General features: G+C 47.4%; 1 protein-coding gene across 18 annotated transcripts in view; it reads right to left on the reverse strand.

Moving 5' to 3' along the window:
* SLC1A2 (solute carrier family 1 member 2) overlaps positions 1-20,091 on the reverse strand; it is a 151,843-nt gene that overhangs the window by 45,206 nt on the left and 86,546 nt on the right. For all 18 annotated transcript variants that reach the window (XR_012001744.1, XR_012001743.1, XM_072759132.1 and 15 more), the window contains 4 exons: positions 14,126-14,265; positions 12,086-12,238; positions 9,880-10,130; positions 3,333-3,501 (listed from right to left, as the gene is read on the reverse strand). Coding sequence is in view for 16 of the 18 variants with exons in the window: in XM_072759132.1 (XP_072615233.1) it covers positions 3,333-3,501; positions 9,880-10,130; positions 12,086-12,238; positions 14,126-14,265 (713 nt within the window). In the remaining 2 variants the exon portion in view is untranslated. The remainder of the gene's footprint in view (positions 1-3,332; positions 3,502-9,879; positions 10,131-12,085; positions 12,239-14,125; positions 14,266-20,091) is intronic.

Below are 20,091 nucleotides of genomic sequence, written 5' to 3' on the forward strand. Positions count from 1 at the left end.
CCCATTCTTATCCTAGAGTCTCACCCCCAGCCTGTAGTCTCACCCAGGCCCACCCAGGGACTGGGCCACTACATGGCAAACAGACATCCCCACTATTGCCTGTCTGGATTTCTGATTACCAGTCACCATATGCTTCCACCCCATTCCTGACCCATTATTGACAATCCCAGGGCTCCAATTCTGATTACTTGCATGAACCATCAATCAATGCTGCTGTCCCCCTGGCCACAGGGGGTCAAATGCATGCCCATTTGACACTTTCTCTAAAGTGCAATATGGCCTCTCCTCTACACACTCTCCTTCCCTCCTCTTCCCTACACCTGTCCGATCCTAGTTTAGCAAGCCTAATTTCCAGTCCTTACTATTACATCTGATTTCCTATTATGTCTAGTTATGCCTAGAGTCGAGTTATACTAGGTAAATTATAGCATTATAATTTGATTCTCTTAGGGAGGAATTCTTTCTCTCTGAGCCTCTGACTTTACCTTTTCCCTAGCCAGCCCCCCCCAAACTACTTGCCTCCCCAAACCAAGCACATATCAACTCAGATTGTTCAACTATCATTCATTAGACCTTCTCTCTCTTCAGCAAAAAGAACCCAGCACATGTATTCAGGATGGTTAATACCTGGTACTGAATATTTCTCCTTTTCAGCTCTCATCCAGAAAAACTTGCAAGTGACTTACAAGTGAGTTATTGGCCTTAAAGACAGAGGCTTAGTGAAAATTAATGACCAGGGGAGAGAGACTTGGTTCTGCAGTCACATATAGAACCGAAATTTGGGTTATTCCCAAGCCCTTCTCTCAAGCCCATGGAGAGGAGTTTACTAGGTGTGTGGTGAGAAATAATCTGTGAATATTCTGGTGGTATTACTCAGTTCCATTTGGATATTCTAAGAAAAAAAAAAAACTCAAGGTCTCAAAGTCTCAAAGAGCTGGCATTAAAAAGCTCCCTTTGAGGGATCAGCAGAAACTGGGCTACAACAATCATATGAGAGAGAGAGAGAAGTTGGAAGGAGCAAACTCTCCCAGGAATTAATCTAATGGTTAGGGTTAGAGCAGAGCTCAGAAGAGGTATGGAGGTTTTTGGGGAGAGCACTGAGTACTTCAAGAAGAGGGACGCCAGAGCCAGGGTTTTGTCTTCACTTACTGCAATGCCTGATCTTTGGGACTTTCCAAAGCCCTCCAAAAGGGGGGAAAAAGCCACCTTCTCCACCCTTAGAAGACCAAGGGAAGAATCTTGTTTTAGCCATGATTTGTACATGGGAAGTTTCTCAACAGTCTAACTTCCCTTGGCTTTCTAGAGCTCACCCTGCAGCTGCACACCCGTGTCCAACTTCCATGTCATTTCCCTCTGTAAACATCACCTCACTAAACTCACTTACTGGAACTGGGGTGTTTCACTTGAACAAAGCCCTCTTGGACTTGGTCACTGGGGCTGAGAAGTTAGTGAGTTGTGTTGAAACCCCCAGTCAGGGCAGCCCAAGGTCAACATGACTTCCCAGAATCCACCGAGAATCTGGAAACGACCATGAAAGCCTTCTAAATGATTCACCCCAAAGCTTTGGTCTCATTACTCATGGCCTTAACCTCCTCTAGAGTATGTAGAAGACTGTGGGGTCACTTTGACCATGGGGCTTCGGGGACAGAGCGTGGTTGGGAAGGTCCCAAAGCCTCATGCATATCTGTGCAGTGGGCGAGAAGGGCTAGATCAGGGGTAGAAACCGAGGATATTTGCAAGCTCTCCTCAGAGGAACTCACCCACTGTGTCTTCTCTCCTTCCTCCTGTCACCCCATACTGACAGTCAACAATATTTATTGATCTTCTATTACTGTCAAACCAGTCAGCCTATCTCCTCCCATGCTCTCACTTACTCAACCCATTTCCCACCAGGCCAAATGAAGAAGATCCCTTACTGAAGCTTCTGCTTTTCAGTGCCTGGAAAATCCTTCTTCTCTACCTCTTTCTCTCAACCATTTTGGGTAAGTGAGGTATAAGGTTGTGAAATTTAGAACAAAGAAACAGGATACCCAGTTAAAATGTGAATTTCAGATAAATAATGAGTATATTTTATTTTGGTATGTCCCATGGGTATGTACCATGCAATATTTGGAATTGTTGTTCATCTGAAATTCACACTTAAGTTGGCATCCAGAACTTTATCCAACAACCCTACTAAGGAGACAGGAGCATTTGATCTCCTAGATGGCAAAATGGAAGGACCACTGAGCCAATCCGCTTCTAGCCAGCTCTTGCTCAAATCCTTTGAAATTTTGCTTGTGTGGATCAATCTACTTCTTCTGCCCAGCTTCCCCATTCCTCCCAGCTTAGGGCCAAATATCCCTTTTTCTTGTGTAGGGGACACCATTCTAACAGTAGGTGCGGGGTACAGTGGGGAGTAGCCCCAGGGGTGGATGGGGAGTAAACTGAGCAAACGGGAGTCACCCACATGATGGGCATCTTCATCCTCTGCGGGGTGCTTCCTTATTGAGCTCCTCAGCTCTCCATACACCTTGGATAATGATAGTAGCTCACATGAATACAGCACATAGCATATGCTACTGTGCTCCCTCCACGGGTACAATCTCATTTAATACTCATAAGCATCTATAAGAGAAATACAATCTCATCCCCACTTTACAAGTGAAGCTTGAGAAGTGGAGCAACACGGCCATGGGCAGACCACCAGTGAGTGGTCCATCAGGGATCCAAACCTGGTCTGTCTATCTGCAGAGGCAAAGAACCAAAGGCAAGGCATGCCAGGAAAGCTCCAGGCTAGGGGAAGGGGCTCACTGTAATCCCAGAAAGTTAAATAAGATGATCCCCTTTGATAAGCTCCTTTTAGTACCAACACCAACACTTTAGAATCCTGATCGTATCGTATTTGTTTAAAGACTAAGAAAGCCAGAGTGGGGTGCCCCTGAGTCTAGCATGACACTAACACACAAGGGCAGCTCAAAAGAAAAAAAAAAGCTTCAAATACGAAAAAATTGGATGTGTAACTTCATGAAATGGACAGAGAAAGTGACTTGCCAATACCACGTGGAGTCAGGGAATGTGTCCAATGAATGTTAGTCCCCTCTCTTTTCCCATAACCGACCCCTAGTAGCCATGTCCTCTCGTGGTTCTGCTTGCCCCTGTCCTTCTTCCTTAATCTCTCAACTATCGACCTCTGTCATCCTCAAATTGCTCTCCAGAGAGAGCCTCCTGCTCCACCCACAGAACAGCAGAGCGACTGGTCTTCTGAGAAGGGAGGGAGGGCTGCCAAGGAGCCGAGAAGCAGGACAGGCTGGCCATCGTCTCCCCGCCGACAGGAATACCAGGTTGCCTACCTAAGACATTCATGCCATCCTTGAACTCCAGGCCCTTCTTGATAACCACCTTCACTTCTTCAGGGGCCTCCGTCACAGTCTCGTTCAATAAGGAGATGACAGCGTTGGTGGCATTGCTGTCCTCATCTGATGGAGGAGCCACCAGGACTTTCTTGGTCACCGTTTGAATCTAATGGAGTGGGGGAAAACACAAATATGAGAGGTTTGGTCACCAAAAGCCTAGCCACTTACACATTTTTTTTAATTTTTATTTATTTATGATAGTCAGAGAGAGAGAGAGAGAGAGAGAGGCAGAGACACAGGCAGAGGGAGAAGCAGGCTCCATGCACCAGGAGCCCGATGTGGGATTCGATCCCAGGTCTCCAGGATTGCGCCCTGGGCCAAAGGCAGGCACTAAACCGCTGCGCCACCCAGGGATCCCCACTTACACATTTTTAAAGTTCCCAGTATGTTAAAAAAATAATTAAGGAATGTCAAAATGAGGTTGCAAAATTTATAGAGTAGTGTTTTATTACACAAATACAGTGGGAAACAGTTATCCTCATCACATGATAACTATAGGATTTATAACAGTCATTTGTAATGTAGTGTGATCTGGTAATGGGACAAACTTCAAGTTGGAGGACAGATGTCTACTTCTTATATTCCCATGACTGTAGCCCTGCATCTTAGAGACAACACCCATCATCCAACATGGATGCTCTTCATAATTGTGAATCCCTTTGGATGACCATTCTTGCCCCTTGGGAGGGGCCCTGGAAGTGGTCAAGAGTAGGAGAGCGAGAGTCTTGGCAGGGATCAGGTGAGCATGGTCTACCTGTTTTGCTTCCTCCTGCCTGGTACCTGTCTGCAGAGTCTTTACAGATCGATTCTCATTTGGACTCCTTCCAGAGCCATGTTCTGCTGAACATCTTCATCTGGTCACCACATGGACTAGTTGCCAGCAGCTGCCATGACAGGGATGTTGGCTTATATTTCAGATCAAAATGTAAGGAGGGAAGACACCCACTCTTTCTTGGCAGTGATGCCAAGCCTTGCTCAATGTTTCCCAGGCATCTCTGTGCAAATGGCCACCTGAGAACCTCTCATGCTATTCCTCGACATCTGTGACATCCATTCTATTTTTAAAGGTGCCAGGCACCCTGGAGAGTGCTATGAAGATTCACATCCGAGCCCAGGGAAACAATACCTCCAAGGGCATTAAAATAGAACTCATGCAGAATCCTAGAATGTCAGTGCTGGTATATAGTAGGCAACAGATGGCTGAACCCTAAATAGATATGGAAGAGGAGGCATGGAGAACTCAAGTGACTTGTCAGACAACATAGAGCTCTTAGCAGAGCTGGGACTTGAACTCCGAGGGCCTGACCACCACTGAGTTCTCCCACTCCCTATGCTACATGGATCCAATCCACTGTGGCTGGGCCTAACACCGAGCAATGCCAAACTGACCAGCTACCCGGAGTGGGATGGGAGTGGAGCAGGATGCGCCCTGTTCTGGCCTGACCACCTATACTTGTGCAGTGAAGGAAGATGCTCAGGCTGAGTGTGCAAGGGGAGAACAGGAAGCTCGTGGGCCCCGTGGTCTGGGCAACGTTGGCATGAAGAGAGAACGCAGGAACAACCAGAAGGGGAGCTTCTGTGAGCAAAGAGTCAGGCTCCCAGGAGAAATGGGAGGACCAGAAGCCAACTGTAGACCTTCCTGGGAATGCTAGAGAAGCCAAGGCTTGAGTTCAAAAGACTAACGGCCATGGTTGTAAATAAATGATGGCTCTCAGGATCAGGTGGGCAGCCAGGTGCTTCATGTTTGACATCTATTATCTTTTATGTCAATAGTAGCCCCTCAAGACTCACAGGGCTAACTAATTGCAGGGCAGAAACTAGCTAGTTGCTGAAGCAGGATGCAAAATGAGGTATGTTTGACTCCAAAATCAGCTTCCAAACAGCACGGGGCAGTGGCTTAAGTTGCAGGCAAGTTGACAGGGATACTGGATGGAACACAGGCTTAATTTCTGCCTGAGTTCTTGATCCAAGCCTATTTGGGTTGGACAACTCCATCTGGGTGCCAGCTCCAGTCTACCTGAGCCCAAGCCACCAGGGTCTCTCGCCCTAATACCTGCAAAAGTCTGCTCACTGACGTTCCCACCCCCCATCTAGTCTACCTGCCAACACCAGGGAAGTCTAGCTACCCAGAGCTCTGCCTACATTCAGAACTGCCAGGTTAATTTCTTAAAAGTAGAAAAACAGTTGTCTGCCTAAAACTCTCTTAGAAGAGGTACCCAAGTCTGACCCTGGCCTACCAGGTCCTGCCTGAGCTGGGCTTTGCCTGAGCTGGGCCTTGCCTCCCTGGCTCACTCCACCTCCCACACTGGCCTTCCTTGGCCTCTCCGAACAGCACCTCAGTTCTGTAGGCAACAGGCTCCACCCCCATCATTGGCAGGCTCCGCCCCCATCCTCAGCAGGCTCCACCCCATCGTCAGCAGGCCCCGCCCCTAGTCCTCAGCAGGCTCCGCCCCTAGTCCTCAGCAGGCCCCGCCCCTAGTCCTCAGCAGGCTCTGCCCTAGTCCTCAGCAGGCCCCGCCCCTAGTCCTCAGCAGGCTCCACCCCCATCCTCAGCAGGCCCTGCCCCTAGTCCTCAGCAGGCTCCACCCCCATCCTCAGCAGGCCCCGCCCCTAGTCCTCAGCAGGCTCCGCCCCCAGTCCTCAGCAGGCTCCGCCCTAGTCCTCAGCAGGCCCCGCCCCTAGTCCTCAGCAGGCTCCACCCCATCCTCAGCAGGCTCCACCCCATCCTCAGCAGGCCCCGCCCCTAGTCCTCAGCAGGCTCCGCCCCTAGTCCTCAGCAGGCTCCACCCCAGTCCTCAGCAGGCTCCACCCCCAGCCCTCGGCGCCTCGGTGGGGTCCTTGACTGTTTCAGCTCCGAGGTCTCCCAGTTACTGCAGAGCCCCCCACCCTGCCTCCAGCCCTCCGAGCGCACTGAATTTTTAACTAGCTTGTGTATTTACCTGATGCTTGTGCTGGTCTGTGACCCCCAACGCCCGAATGTAAGCAGGTTCCAATGAGCAGGGACCTCGAGGTCTCACTGCCTGCGGCATCCTGTGCACCGTGGGAGCCTAGCACCCGGGAGGTGCTCACAAATATCGGACGGGTGAGCAAACACAGGTCGCTGGATTCCCCGGAAGAGATGACCCAGGTGCTCCCTCTCCCTGGGCTTGACTGCGTGGGATGAGGCCACACCTTACCCCCCTGGCTCACCTGGAAGCCCCCCTGGCTGGGCCCTTGGGAAGGCCGCCTCTGCTCCGGGGCCATGCAGCTTTCCATCTCGGTGTCTAACTCTGGCCGGAAAGACCCCACACCCAAGATGGGCTTTCTGTAGTCCCTTCCAGCTGTTTCCCCAGGGCACAGAGGGCCCCTCCCAGGCCCCCTTTCCCTCTGGTAGAGTGACGCCGCTGTCCAATGACTCCCGCGCCCTGAGCCCTCCTCAGGGCCCCCGTGAGCCCATGGATGGCTGCCAGTTTAAGACCTCTTTCCTCGGGCTGCCTGAAGTCCAGCGTAAGGCATCCGAGTGCTTGCCATGAGGCAAATAAAAGAGTGCACACAAGAGCACCTGGGTGGTGTGGTCAGTTGAGCATCCCACTCTTGGTTTCGGCTCTGGTCCTGATCTCAGGGTCGAGAGTTGGAGCCCTGGGTTGGTCTCCACACTCCATGCAGCCTCTGCTTGAGGTTCTCTCCCCCTCTCCTTCTGCCCTCCTCGCTTGCGCTCATCTGCTCTATCTTTCTCTTTAAAGCAAATAAATCTTTTTTTTTCTTTTTTTAAGAAAAAGATCCTATACAACTTTTCCTCTGACTGTCCTAACTCAAAGGGAGAGTGACCCTGGGCCGAGCTGGGGGCCGAAGGGTTGATTCCTCACAGGCTTGTGGCCAGTAGAGGGGTGAGTCCAGGGTGGGGGTGGTGGTGGGGCAGGGAAGGTTCAGCCCTCTGTTCCCAGTGCACACAGCACCCCTGCCAGGGGCAGCACCATGCTGAGTCGGCCCATTGGCCAGACAGGTCACGGAGTGTGAGCATGGCGAGCACTGCAAAAGCTCACCCCACAGCAGAGCAACAACTCCAAGGGTCTGCTTGCTTCGGGCCTGCCTTGCTGACGACGATCGGGGGGGGGGGTCTCCTTGCATGGAGCACGGTCATGACAGGGCCCAAGGAGGAGGCCTACGCCTCCCCCCTCGCCTCTCATGCTACCCCTACACCCCGTTCCAGAGTGCTCTTTTCAAAATGCTGACAATAGACTTGGCACCCAATTGTGTCTGTCTCCCCAAAGCAGCAAATTCATCTTCCTAAGTGGGTTGGCAGTGGAGCGAGCACATTCTACAGAGGGAGCGCCAGGGAGCACCCCTCCCTGGCCTGCTGTTCTTCAGCCCCCCCGGCGAGCCTCCCCTGGCTCAAATGGTTTCTTTTATTTTTATTATTATCAGTATTATTTTTTAATGGAGCCTTTTTTCCCTTCTGCTCTTTACTGTTTTTTTTTTTTTAAACTTCAGTTTTATTTTTTATTGAAGCACAGTTGACACACAATGTTACAGTAGTTTCAGGTGTACACCGTAGTGATTTGACAAGTCTCTACATTACTCCCTGCTCGCCACAAGGGAAGCTGCCATCTGTCACCACATGACACGATCACAGCATCGTTGACTATCTTCCCTAGGCTGCGCCCCATGACTTGCTCACTCCATAACTGGAAGCCTGTAGCTCTCAGTCCCCTGCACCCATTTTGCCCATTGCCCACCTCCTCCCGACAACCATCGGTTTGTTCTCTGTATTTATAAGTCTGCTTCCGCTTTTTGCTTGTTTGCTTATTTGTTGAGTCATTTGTCTAGTTTTTTACTCACATTGCACATTTGAGTGAAATCATACAGTATTTGCCTTTCTCTGACTGACTTATTTCTCTTAGCCTCATACCCTCTGGGTCGATCCCTGTTGTTGCAAATGGCAAGATTTCATTGTTCCTAATGGCTCAGGAATAGTCCATCGTGCGTACATACACATCTTTGCCCATGAAATGCTTTTCTTTAGCATAGCTCCATGCTGTACGTGCCACCAAAGTGGTACTGGAAATCAGAGAACACATCCCAACCCAGAGCAATCTGGGCTCAGCAGTGGTTGGCAACAGCATTTTGAGGGCAGCTGGGAATGCAAACTTTTCCTCCAGGCGGCCTGTTTCCTAAGTTCATTCTTCTGTGATTCCCTGAAAATGGCTGGAGGAGGTTCTTTGGTTCTAGTTGACTTCTTACCAGGGCTAATGGGAACTGGAGTGTATTCTAACCTAACCTGAGTTTGGGGCTAGACAACAGGCTGGTGAGTGGGGCTTTGGAAGCTCTCTCAGGGGTTCCACTCAGCAGAATCATCCATTTTTAAAAATTCTACGTTTCTAAAAAATTGATCTGCCTTTTATGCAGCTGGTAGGAGTATACACTACTACACACTCTTGTAGAGTCATTCTGCAACATCCAGCAAATCTGAGATATAAAACTCTTTGGCAAGACACTAGCATCCAAGAATTTATTATTTAGAAATACTACACAATCATGAAAAGAGAGAGGGATGATGCTAAGCCCCGTTTAAAAAACAAAACAAAACAAAACAAGTGCAACACAGTACGTATAATGCAATACCCCCTGGGGGGAACTTTTTTTTTAAAAGCTTATGCATACATGCAGGGCAGTCAGTTGGGCATCCAACACTTGGTTTCAGCTCAGGTCATCATTCCAGGGTCCTGAGATTGAGCCCCATGTCGGACTTTGAGCTGAGCAGAGAGTCTGCTGGGGTCTCTCTCTCCCTCTAACCCTCCCCTTGCTCGCTTGCTCGCTCTCTCTTTTTTGCTCATGCGTGCAAAAACAAATAAATAAATCGTTAAAAAAGGATCATGCACACTGCATAATATATATATATATATATATATATATATATATATATATATGGAAGAAAACAAAATTCCCAACATGAGTAGTTCTAGGGAAGTAAGGACTTGACTGTAGGTGAATCTACACTGTTTAAGCTTTTTACAACCCTCGTGGATTACTTCCACAATTTGAAAAACACCCAGCCCTTGGGCACACACTAGAGATTCTGAGTCTGTAGGGCATGTGGATTTTTTAAATCCATCCCATGTGATTTTGCTACACTACCCACCCTGAGACTCACTGGGTACTCTAGAGGGTTGTGGGAAAAAGTGATAAAAATATGCCCTTGGACAGCACACTGAGGGGAATCAAAAACAAGGGGAGAGGTAACGGGGAAAAAAAAAGGGCAAGATGGGGCATCCCAGAGCAAAGAGATGTGAAGTGAGCTGGAAAAGGAAGGTTAATAACAACAAAACAACAAAACACAATTTTAATCCCAAAATCCTGCTCCAAATCATCCCATACAACCTCTAAACAGAGATAATTAAATATAAGAAAACTGCTCCCCAGAGCTGGTACACTGAAATACTCTCCAAGTTATTATCTTGATAATTTAGGAGGCTGGAGGAACAAGAGCATCAGAACTTCAGGTTACCTGTTGAAAACAGGCTTGGACCAGGTTTTCAGGAAAGAGATTTCGAATAAGATCCAGGAAGGCGTCCAGGCTGGACACTTCATCATTCTTCTTCCCAGGTCCCAGCTGCTTCTTGAGTTTGGGGTTCCCTGGGTGGATAGCCAAGACCAGGATGACCCCCAACACCGCGGCAATGATGGTTGTGGACATGTAATACACCATGGCTCTTGTGCCTAAGCGCCCACTGGCTTTAGCATCCAGGCCCGACAACCCTGTGTTGAAAAGACAGCAGAGGCTCAATCCTGTGATGTCTCTGTTAACTGCCCACCCCTGCATACCCATAACCTGCCTCTGTAGTACTCAAATGCCTTAATGGTTGATTAAACCTCCTCCTACTGAATATTTCAATCCTAGAATTTACAGTTCTATTCTCCAAGGACATTTTTGAGATTCTGGAGAACTGGGAGAGTTGAAGATCTCTAGTTCAGAGTTTATAAACTGATCGGTGACTACTTTTCATCAGTCTGGAAGAGTGAGTTAAAGTTGAATATATTTTCAACTTTTTTAATTCTGAGATTCCATTTTTAATTCTGAGATGATGCCGTTCCCATTTATTTGGTATTAAGATATCCTTTCTTTATGAAGTGATGCTAGTACATGCTGTGCTTTTTTTTTTTTTTTTTTTTTTTTTAAGGTTCTCACTTAAAAAAATCAAAAGCTGGTAGCCCTGGTGATTGATCTCAAGAGTCAAGCATAGTGATCTAGCACAGACCTCACTCCTCCAAGGTGAAGCATGATGGAGACCCACATTTTCCAACCTAGAGCAGGGATTAAAGAACATAAAGGTGGGTGCTTTGTCTATACTGTGGGAGGTCCTGTGATCGTTAGAGGAAATTCCAAGCCAAGTCACAAAAACTCCTGCCTTCACTGGGTTTTTTCCCAGTTGTTTCTTCAATTTTTCTACTTCCTGGTTTCAGTTTCTGCTTTTACTAGACAGAAAGATTGTAGCCCTTGCTGTGGGGGAGGAAGTCATTGGTGTAAACTTCTGAATTAAGCTGACCCATATATGAGCCACACTTCTCTTTATAACCTAAAGTCAGATTCTGGCCAACAGATGCTCAGTTTCCTTGCCAGGCTGCCCAGCCTATGGCCTGTTCAATGGGCATGGAAAATTTTTCTCTGGTTTGCAAAGGAACCTTTAAGGTGAAAACACAGTGTCACTCAGTCTGGGGCTGAATGATGAGACCTTGCATTTACCAGGCTCACTGGTAGACCAGAAATCAGATTCTGTAACAATCTGGCTTAGCAGCTGAATCTCTTGGTATTTCTAAAGCCTCACTTGCTTCATAAGGTGGATAGTCCAGAGGGACAGCTTTCTCAAGGTCACCCAGGTGGCACCCAAATATCAATCAAAGCCTAGCTTTCATCCTTAACTCAGAGCTCAGTCGCTAAACTACATCAATTTATACCCTATTTGAGCAATATTATTTGGCAAGGGGAAAACTGCCAGTATAAGCCCACAGTATAAGCAAACAAATTCTTACAAATAAAACAATCCTTTCAGCCCAAAACAAGTTAACATGATCTATATATTAAGAGTGCTTTTCTTCCAAAAACCTCAAAGGTTTTATTCCTAGTATTTTTTTAAAAGATTTTATTTATTTATTCATGATAGACATAGAGAGAGAGAGAGAGGCAGAGACACAGGCAGAGGGAGAAGCAGGCTCCATGCCGGGAGCCCAACACGGGACTCGATCCTGGGACTCCAGGATCGCACCCTGGGCCAAAGGTAGGCGCTAAACCGCTGAGCCACCCAGGGATCCCCATTATTCCTAGTGTTTATTTTAATACCCACTTCCCTCTACACTCAGTTAAATAGTCAAGAGAAAATTTCCTTTTCTATTGGTTGCTTTTATTCGTCAGTATCTGAACAAAGCATAATTTGGAAAATGAGACAAGTATACTTCAAAATTAAAATCACTATCATCATCACTTTTAACATGTGGCTGTTTCATCTTTTATTGCTAGACTGACAGATGCCTGGATTGCCCAATAGATGCCAAACATTTTTAGCATTGATAATCCCAATTTCAGAGACAGGAAAACCAAGGTTCTGAAATAAAATGACATGTTCATTCATTCAACCAAATTGAGATTCGATGGTCAATCCACAAGCCAGAGCAGGAGTACGATCCACTGTGGCCAGGCTCCAGAGATATGGTCTTACCTGTGATTAAGCTGGAGATGATGAGAGGGAGAATGAGCATTTTTAGCATCCTCATGAGTATATCCCCCGGGAAGGCTATCAACATGACCACATCGGGGTGGAGAGGAGATGCCAAGCGAAGAAGCCCTCCACATACTGCCCCCAGGATGACACCTAGAAGGGGGAGGGGGAAACATCTGAATTTATGTTTAACTTTACTCAAATGAATGGCTCTAGGGATTCAGGGACGTTGACCTTTCTCATAGCTCTCCATTATTGGATGATGAGTAGCATGTAACAAAAATACCACTAGATAAGTAAAGTTGATTTTAATGACTAGTGAGAGAATATTGTGTACCTCCAACTATTCTAAAAAGCAGCACTGGGAGGGTCAAGGAGAGCCTTCTCAAGCAAGGCTTTAAGAGAAGGAGGATATATGGTGACTTGACTAACTTCTTTTTTTTTTTTTTTTTTTGATTAACTTCTTTAAGGATACTGTCCACTTGTACTGGCAGAGATTGTCAGCAGAAATAATCCATAGTGTCAGATATTGCTCCCTTCTGCCCAATCCTAGGCCTGGCCAGTGGCACAGTTCTTAATATATTTCTTCCCTTTCTAACTACATACCAGATGAAAGGAACATTTGATTTACCAAGCTGGTGTGAGTTTTCTTTTTCCTTCTATTTTCTTTGGCTCCCAAAGATTTCCCCATGGCTCATTCTCAAGAAGTTTTGTCCTTGACTTCTACGTTCTCTTACATAATCTTTAGACTTGCTGATTTTACGCAAGATTAGGGGGCGTCTCTAAAAGTATATAATTTGGGAGGAAACAATCTGGGCAGAGTTGCTGGCAGGAGCCTTTCACTTTGCATACTCGGGGATTCCACAGGACAAACTGGATCTCTGCAAACAGGCTGCAGACATAAAAGATGCTTGTAGAAACCACAAACCAGGTCATAGCACCCTGGCTGAGAGGGAGGGAGGAAGTTCCTAGGTCCCCATGAGCTACGGTATTAACTCCAGGGATGTGAAGGGAGTACTGCGGCCAAAAGCCTGATCTTTTTTTACTTCTATAGGTGAAAAACATACTTCTTGACAACCTATGATGAGTGAAATTTATGTGGAGGACAACCTTTGGAAAGCCCTACTACACCTCTATCTTCTTTCATTAATGAACTGAGCTGTGGTCAGTGCCCAGTTCTAACCCTAGTCCACTGACATCAAAGTGGCTGACTTTTTCCTTTGGGAGAAGCCATGGAGCTGAATGGGGAAAGGGTTGGAGGTGATGAGTTGTTCACTGCTTCTATGTGTAGCCTAAGAGAGAGCTGAAGAATACAGAGGGATCAAGAGAGGAAATGGTGTGGTTGTCATTACAAGACACTGAAATTTGCCCCATTTTCAATAAACCCTGGTCGAAAACCCAAGACCAAGATTGTTTTTTTGTTTTTTTGTTTTTTTCCAAGACCAAGATTGTGTCAACAGTCCCACAAAAGCATAACCATAGCCTGGGTGAGGTCTGAAGTGGGGGAATCAGACTTCTGAGATGGAGCCAGAGCAGATCAAGGCTTCTGGACAAGCCTCTTCCACCCTGACCTCATTAGCTAATGTGCCAAGCTAATCTAAGGTAATGAGGTGTTTGTAGGCTAGACCTCAGGAGCCCTCTTAGTGGGGTTTTCAGCACCTGCTCCCTTTATCTTCAGGCAGGTATTCCTCTAAATGTGGTATGCTGACCATCTGTTTAGGAATCACCTAGAAGGTTTGTTAAGATGTAGATCCCAAGGCCTCACTGTAGATGACCTGAAGTCTCTATGTGTAGGGCCTGGGATTCTGTGTACTAACACACTCACAAGAAGTTGTAAGAATGATTAGAATCCCAAGGAAGAGAACAAATGGCTAGGGCAGGTAAGGGGAAGATTATGTCATCAAGGCAGCCATGCCTGGGCAAAGGAGGCCCAAAGTAGGACATAAGGCTTCCTTTACAGGGGGAAGGCTGGCTGTGGGACCCAGCTTCCCCACAGAGCCACGAGAGAGCCAGAGAAGAGGGGTGGCATCTGTCACTTACCGAACACAGTCAACGTGAGCAGGAGGTTCTTCCCCAGCTTGTCACACAGACGCAGGCCTAGATGTCGGTGCTTCGGCTCCTCTGAGCTGAGATGGCTGTCGTGCATTCGTACTTCCACCTGCTTGGGCATGTTGTTGGCACTACAAAAGAAGCAGATGTCACAGTTAGAGGCTGCGGGGTGACTCCCATACATAGTCTGAGGTGCTCAGGTAATAGCGGGTGAAACAGGCCTCCCCAGGCATAGTGGGGTATTGGGAACCACAGGCAGGAAATAAAAACCCGAGCAAATCAGGGGACTCTGAGCACCAGTTATATGTCTGGCGCTTCTATCCCTACCATCTTGGATTGTCACAGTAAAGAAAAGGTGTGGGGGCCTGGATGGCTCAGTTGCTTAAGCATCTGCTTTTGGCTCAGGTCATGATCTCAGGGTCCTGGAATCGAGCCCCACGTCAGGCTCCCTGCTCAGTTGGGAGTCTGCTTCTCCCTCTCTCTCTGCCCTTCCCCACTCTTGCTCACACTCTCTGTCTTAGAAAGAAAGAAAGAAAGAAAGAAAGAAAGAAAGAAAGAAAGAAGAAAGAAAGAAAGAAGAAAGAAAGAAAGAAGAAAGAAAGAAAGCATACCACAAGCAGTGGTGAGGTTTTTCCAAGAATTGCCCACCATGGTAACTCTGAGAGGCAAGAATCCCTGCTCTGTTTCCCAGAAAGTAACTTGCTCAGGGTCATAAGACTACAAGAAATGGAGCCAGATATGTCTGCCTCCAAAACCTGAGCTCTTTCATTCTTGTGTCAATGGCAAAAAGGTGAGTTCTGAATGATCTAAGGTCAGAAGAGTCATGATCTAAGTCATGCTACATTAAAATGCCTCTGAGCTCAAGGCTTCCTCATCCTGATCATGGAAAAGTCATAGATGTTGGTATTCCAAATTATGCCTCTCTTTCGGAAAGGATGGTCTATGTAGTTTTTTTTTAATTGTGGTTTTTAAAAGGTCATTTGCACAATCAGGACTCTGCTAAGCTGCCCGAGTTATGCTACTCAGGGTCAACGAAATGTGGCTTTAAAGAGGCATATGACCAAAAAATAAAAAAATAAAAAATTTAAAAAAATTTTTAAAAACAGGCACATGACCACCTTCATTCCTCAGTGCAGCCCAGCCCTTTTCCAGATAAACCCCATGGTGAGAGTCTGCAGTGGAATCCTTATTGGGGTAATAAGTACACACTACCCCCCTTTTCCAGCTTTATCATTTACCAGGCCAACAAAATTTCAAATTTAAGCTTGGAGATTGGCATAGAGAGGCCTTTTTTCTTTTTCTTTTTTCTTTTCTTTTCTTTTTTTTTTTTATGTACTTTGACAACATAAAATACTTTTTTGTTAGCTGCCATTTACAATCACCATCATGTGATTACAAATTTTTTAGCTGTCTTTAACCCCTAGAAAGACAGGTCACAGACTCTGAATAAATGGCAATGCCTTCTAAGGTGGGAGGGTGTTAGCCTTACCCAGACATTCTCTCCACAGATTGGAAAAGCCTTCTTTTGGAGCCAATGTCCATTTGCAGATCAGTGGTTTGGAATCACTGGTTATAATGGAAATAGTTTAGGTTTTGGAAATAGGGAGCCTGAGATTCAAATCATGCCTCCATCACTGGCTAGCTGTGTGATATGTAGAAAAAAGGCCTTGATGCCGACCTTGTGGAAATTAAGTGTGATCGTGTATGTTAGGGGCCATCATGACACTTGGTGCAGGTGGCACCTTTATCCAGGGAGCATGGAGACACACACCAAGTAAGCATTCATTGAGTTTGTGATAAGGGTGACATGTAAGTCAGTGGACCTACAGATTTTAACCACCATTTCAACAGGACCCCAAGCTTAGCTTCCAGAGTCTCAGTTTAAGACCAGGGACCCAAACACAACTCCTCACTTTGTTAGAGCAGCCTGCTTAATATATTTGCTCCCAAAATGCTTTGAAATTAGGAATGATGTTTCATGGTCTGGTTAGAATACCCAACTGAAAATATTAGTGAAAATATAAGCATCTTGGTCTCCCCTTAGCGGCCTAATTATCTACTCATCGTGTTCGCTTTGGGACAACCTCTGACTAGCTGACATGTGTGCACTAACGATCACTGAGCCTGTCTAAAAAAGAAAGTAGGGCATGACTGCTGGCAGCAGGCAGATGAGGGCCAATCTGGTCAGCAAGCAACAAACATCGCTTCCTCTAATCACCAAGCGAAACAGGCAGAAAGGCTCGTTTGATGACACGCAGGGGAAGATGATCAAAACCATCTTTTCTCGCATGGATAGACCATATTTTCAATGTTTCCATTTGGGATCTTTTGATATTTTTAAACATGTCTGTCAGTCATCTGAAGCTCTAAACTGAGAAATGGCCAGAAAAGAAGGGAGGCCATGTGTGTCTCGGAAATGGAGAATGGATCCATTAGCGAGCCTTGGGCATCGCTCTGCCTCCCCTTGAGATTGCCACCCCCGCCTTCTGCTTCAGTCGAAGCCCTTTTGCCACTGAAGTCAGACTCAGGCACATGGTTGGTATTGAAGTGAGACTAACAAGTATTGATCCCAAACGTTCGGGCAAGTTCCCTAGGATATAATGCAAGTGTCGGGCATCAAAACAGCCGTGTCAAAGTGAAAACACCCAGATACCAGGGTAACGCAGACACTCGGTCCAGCAGTGTGCTTACGGGCCTGTGACACATGATTCTTGGTTTGTTTTTCAGGCCATAACAAAATGTCTCTGAAACCCTGAGTCAAAACAGCCACATCAAAGTGGCAGCGTCAAAATGCCATGAACCCACATGTGTTTATTAAGAGGATTCCTGCGGCTTCCTCAGCCCCCTTGAAATTAAACAAATGCCCCAGGCTTGTAGCAGTTCTTGACATCCGCACGCAGAGAATGATTCGCAAAGTTCACCAGGACCCCAGCCTGCATTCAGGAACACAAAGTCCCCTAGGAGCTCTTGGTAAAGATTCCACGCCAGTCTAGATCATCACCAGAACACAAGGGGAGCCCGAAATGGGGAATATTGTAGACGACATGTTGTATCATAGAACAATATAAAACTGTTTCTAAGCTTTATATCTTCAGAATATTTTTTAAGATTTTACTTATTTGAGAAAGAGAGAGTACAGAGGGAGAGGGAGAAGCAGACTCCCCGCTGAGCAGGGAGCCCAGTGCCAGGCTCAATCCAGGACTCTGAGACCATGACCTGAGACAAAGGCAGATGCTTAACCAACTGAGCCACCCAAGCATCCCCTCAGAATATTTTAAATGTGATTATACAGATACACAGATATATAAGTGTTGCTTACTGAATGCACAGAGTGACAGTGGCAATCACAAGGATACGGGGTACCTGGGTGGCTCAGGGGTTGGGCATCTGCCTTTGGCTCAGGGCTTGATCCCAGCGTCCTGGGATTGAGTCCCACATCAGGCTCCCTACATGGAGCCTGCTTCTTCCTCTTCCTGTGTCTCTGCTTCTCTCTGTGTGTCTCTCATGAATAAATAAATAAAATCTTAAACACACACACACACACACACACACACACACACACACACACAAACAAGGATACCCGCTACTTACTGAATATTCTATATGATGTCAGATGCTCTGCTCAGTAACAGCAGAGTAAGGTGCAACCCTTGCTCTTAAGGAGCTCGTAAGGGGAAACAGAAAGCACACTGCCCAGTACTTGTCTGCTTTACATGTGGGCCACAGTCAAGCTCTGCAGGGGATGCTGTGCAAATGGCAAAAATGGCACCTAACCTGGCTTTGGGGAAGAAGAGTGTTCAAGAAAGGCTTTTAAAGGCTATGGTCTGAAAAACAAACCCAGGAGGGCTGACACCAGAGTTGTATCTTTAATAATAGATTTAATCCAAATGTCTACATCCGCCACAGTCCGTGAACCCTGGGAGAGCAGGGCTGTGATCTTTCACAGCTGGCTCCAAGTGCTTGATGAACGTTTGCTCGAAGAAATTAGGAATTAGAAAACAACTACAAAGGGCACTTTGCTTTCTCCTGGGAACGGGGCCCTTTTATGGACAGACTGGCAGCAACCCGCTTCAGCAAGTCTCCTTCCAGTCTTGCCTTGATTCCACAGAGTCCTAGGGGACACACAGGACAGGCCCCACGCTGTTCTAGGGGCTAAAGATATCACAATAAACAAAGCAGGCAACCTTGCTGTCATAGAGCACATGTGTTAGTGGAAGAACAAATAAATGAACACATTTCAAGTGGAGCTACATTCAGGCAGGAGGAGGAGGACGTGTGGGGAGGGGATGTATGTTGTGCATCAGGTGGCCAGGGAAGGATTCCGTGACCAGGGGACATTAGAACAAACACCTACAGGGAAGGAGGGGTCTCCCAAGTTAATTACGCAACTCGCCCAGAGCTTAACACATAAACAGAATATCTACACTTGGGAAACCTATCTATCCAGACTAGAGCCCGAAGCTCCCACCAGAGGCAACTCCGGGCGTCTACACGCTGGGTTTTAGCACAGGCACTGACTCAAATGAAGGCCAAGCCAGTAACGCTGCGGCCTGTTACCATCGTGAGCATGACCAGGGCTTCAGCCGTCCCAGCTCCCGGCAAGAGGAATGGAAAGCAGGGCGAGGTGAGCTGGACCCCAGAGGAAGGCTGCTGACAACAGCCTGCACATGTGCCTCCCTGGCAATGATCAGAAAGGGCAAGACCCGACGTGGGCAGGCTCACTGGATAAACACAGTAAACTATTGCAACGTGGGTCTCTATCTTCCCAATCCTCCCTTCCTTCAATCTCTGGTGGCACACACAGAACCAAGCACTAAGGAGCTTAAAAGCCCAGCTGTGCCTTGGTGAGCCCAAATCGGATCCAGCCCGGTGCCGTCCCCACCTGGCTGACCGCCTCTCTTTCTACTTGGGTGCCTTCTGGATGGAAGAGTTTAGCAAGACAGTCCCTTAACGTTGGACATTTCTGAAAACCGGCTCTGCTGGATCGCTCCCCATGGCCCCGCCAAGTAAGGCCATGTGACGGGACAGCTGGTTGGATCACAGAAAACTTGAAGAATGAGCCTGTAATTTCCTTCAGCCCGAACTTCACTGAATTAAGCACAAGGCTGTGAATTTTGCCATCGCTGCCCTGCTCATTCTCACGCAAATCCACCAGAAGGGTCTCAACAGCAAGCCCAGCTCACCGTGCCAGGCTTCCTCTGTGGCTCGAAAGGGAACATGGAATGGGGCTGGAGCTGTTTTCGACTATTCTCAGAACCTGCTTTGCATTAGCGTGCGACTTCCCTTGCTGCCAAGAGCCTCTAAGAATAGGCTCATTAGATGTGGGGTCGGATTCAGATTTCCTGCCTGCACACACTTCCATGTCGCCTTATCTGGCACCACATTCTTTCTTCCTCCTCCACTGGCTCAATGGGTGGCTCCAGTTCCCCAGGGCACCTAAAAGCAACCGATGTGTTTTGGCCCGGAGGATGTGAGAGCTCCAAAGGCCATCACTATACAGCCCCCTGCTGCCCAGGGCCAAGGACCTGAGGAGAGAAGGCCCAGGAAGTGCCCCAATGGGGGGATACTAGGTCAGACCCTCAAAAAAACACAGCCTGTGGAGGGGCTTTCTCCAGGGCTTTCACCAGGTGGCTGGTGTGTTTGGAAAACAATGCTGGAAATGCCAGTGTTATCAGCTCTGAGCCTGGAGCACCACAAAGCGGTGATCACAGCTGTGACTGCCCCACATCTGGGATTTCCCCAGCTCCTAAAGAATACCACCTTTGCTGTCAAAGGGACTGGATTTCCAAGGCAGTGGGCATTTCCAGCCTGCCAGTCCTTCCACCCTCACTAGGTCCTATAAGACTTGGTTGAGGGGCACCTGGGGGGCTCAATGGTTGAGCATCTGCCTTGGACTCAGCTCATGATCCTGGGGTCCTGGGATCAACTCATGCATCTGGCTCCCCCCACAGGGAGCC

The sequence above is a fragment of the Vulpes vulpes genome, chromosome 5, assembly GCF_048418805.1.
Source record: "Vulpes vulpes isolate BD-2025 chromosome 5, VulVul3, whole genome shotgun sequence".
Lineage (NCBI taxonomy): Eukaryota > Metazoa > Chordata > Mammalia > Carnivora > Canidae > Vulpes > Vulpes vulpes.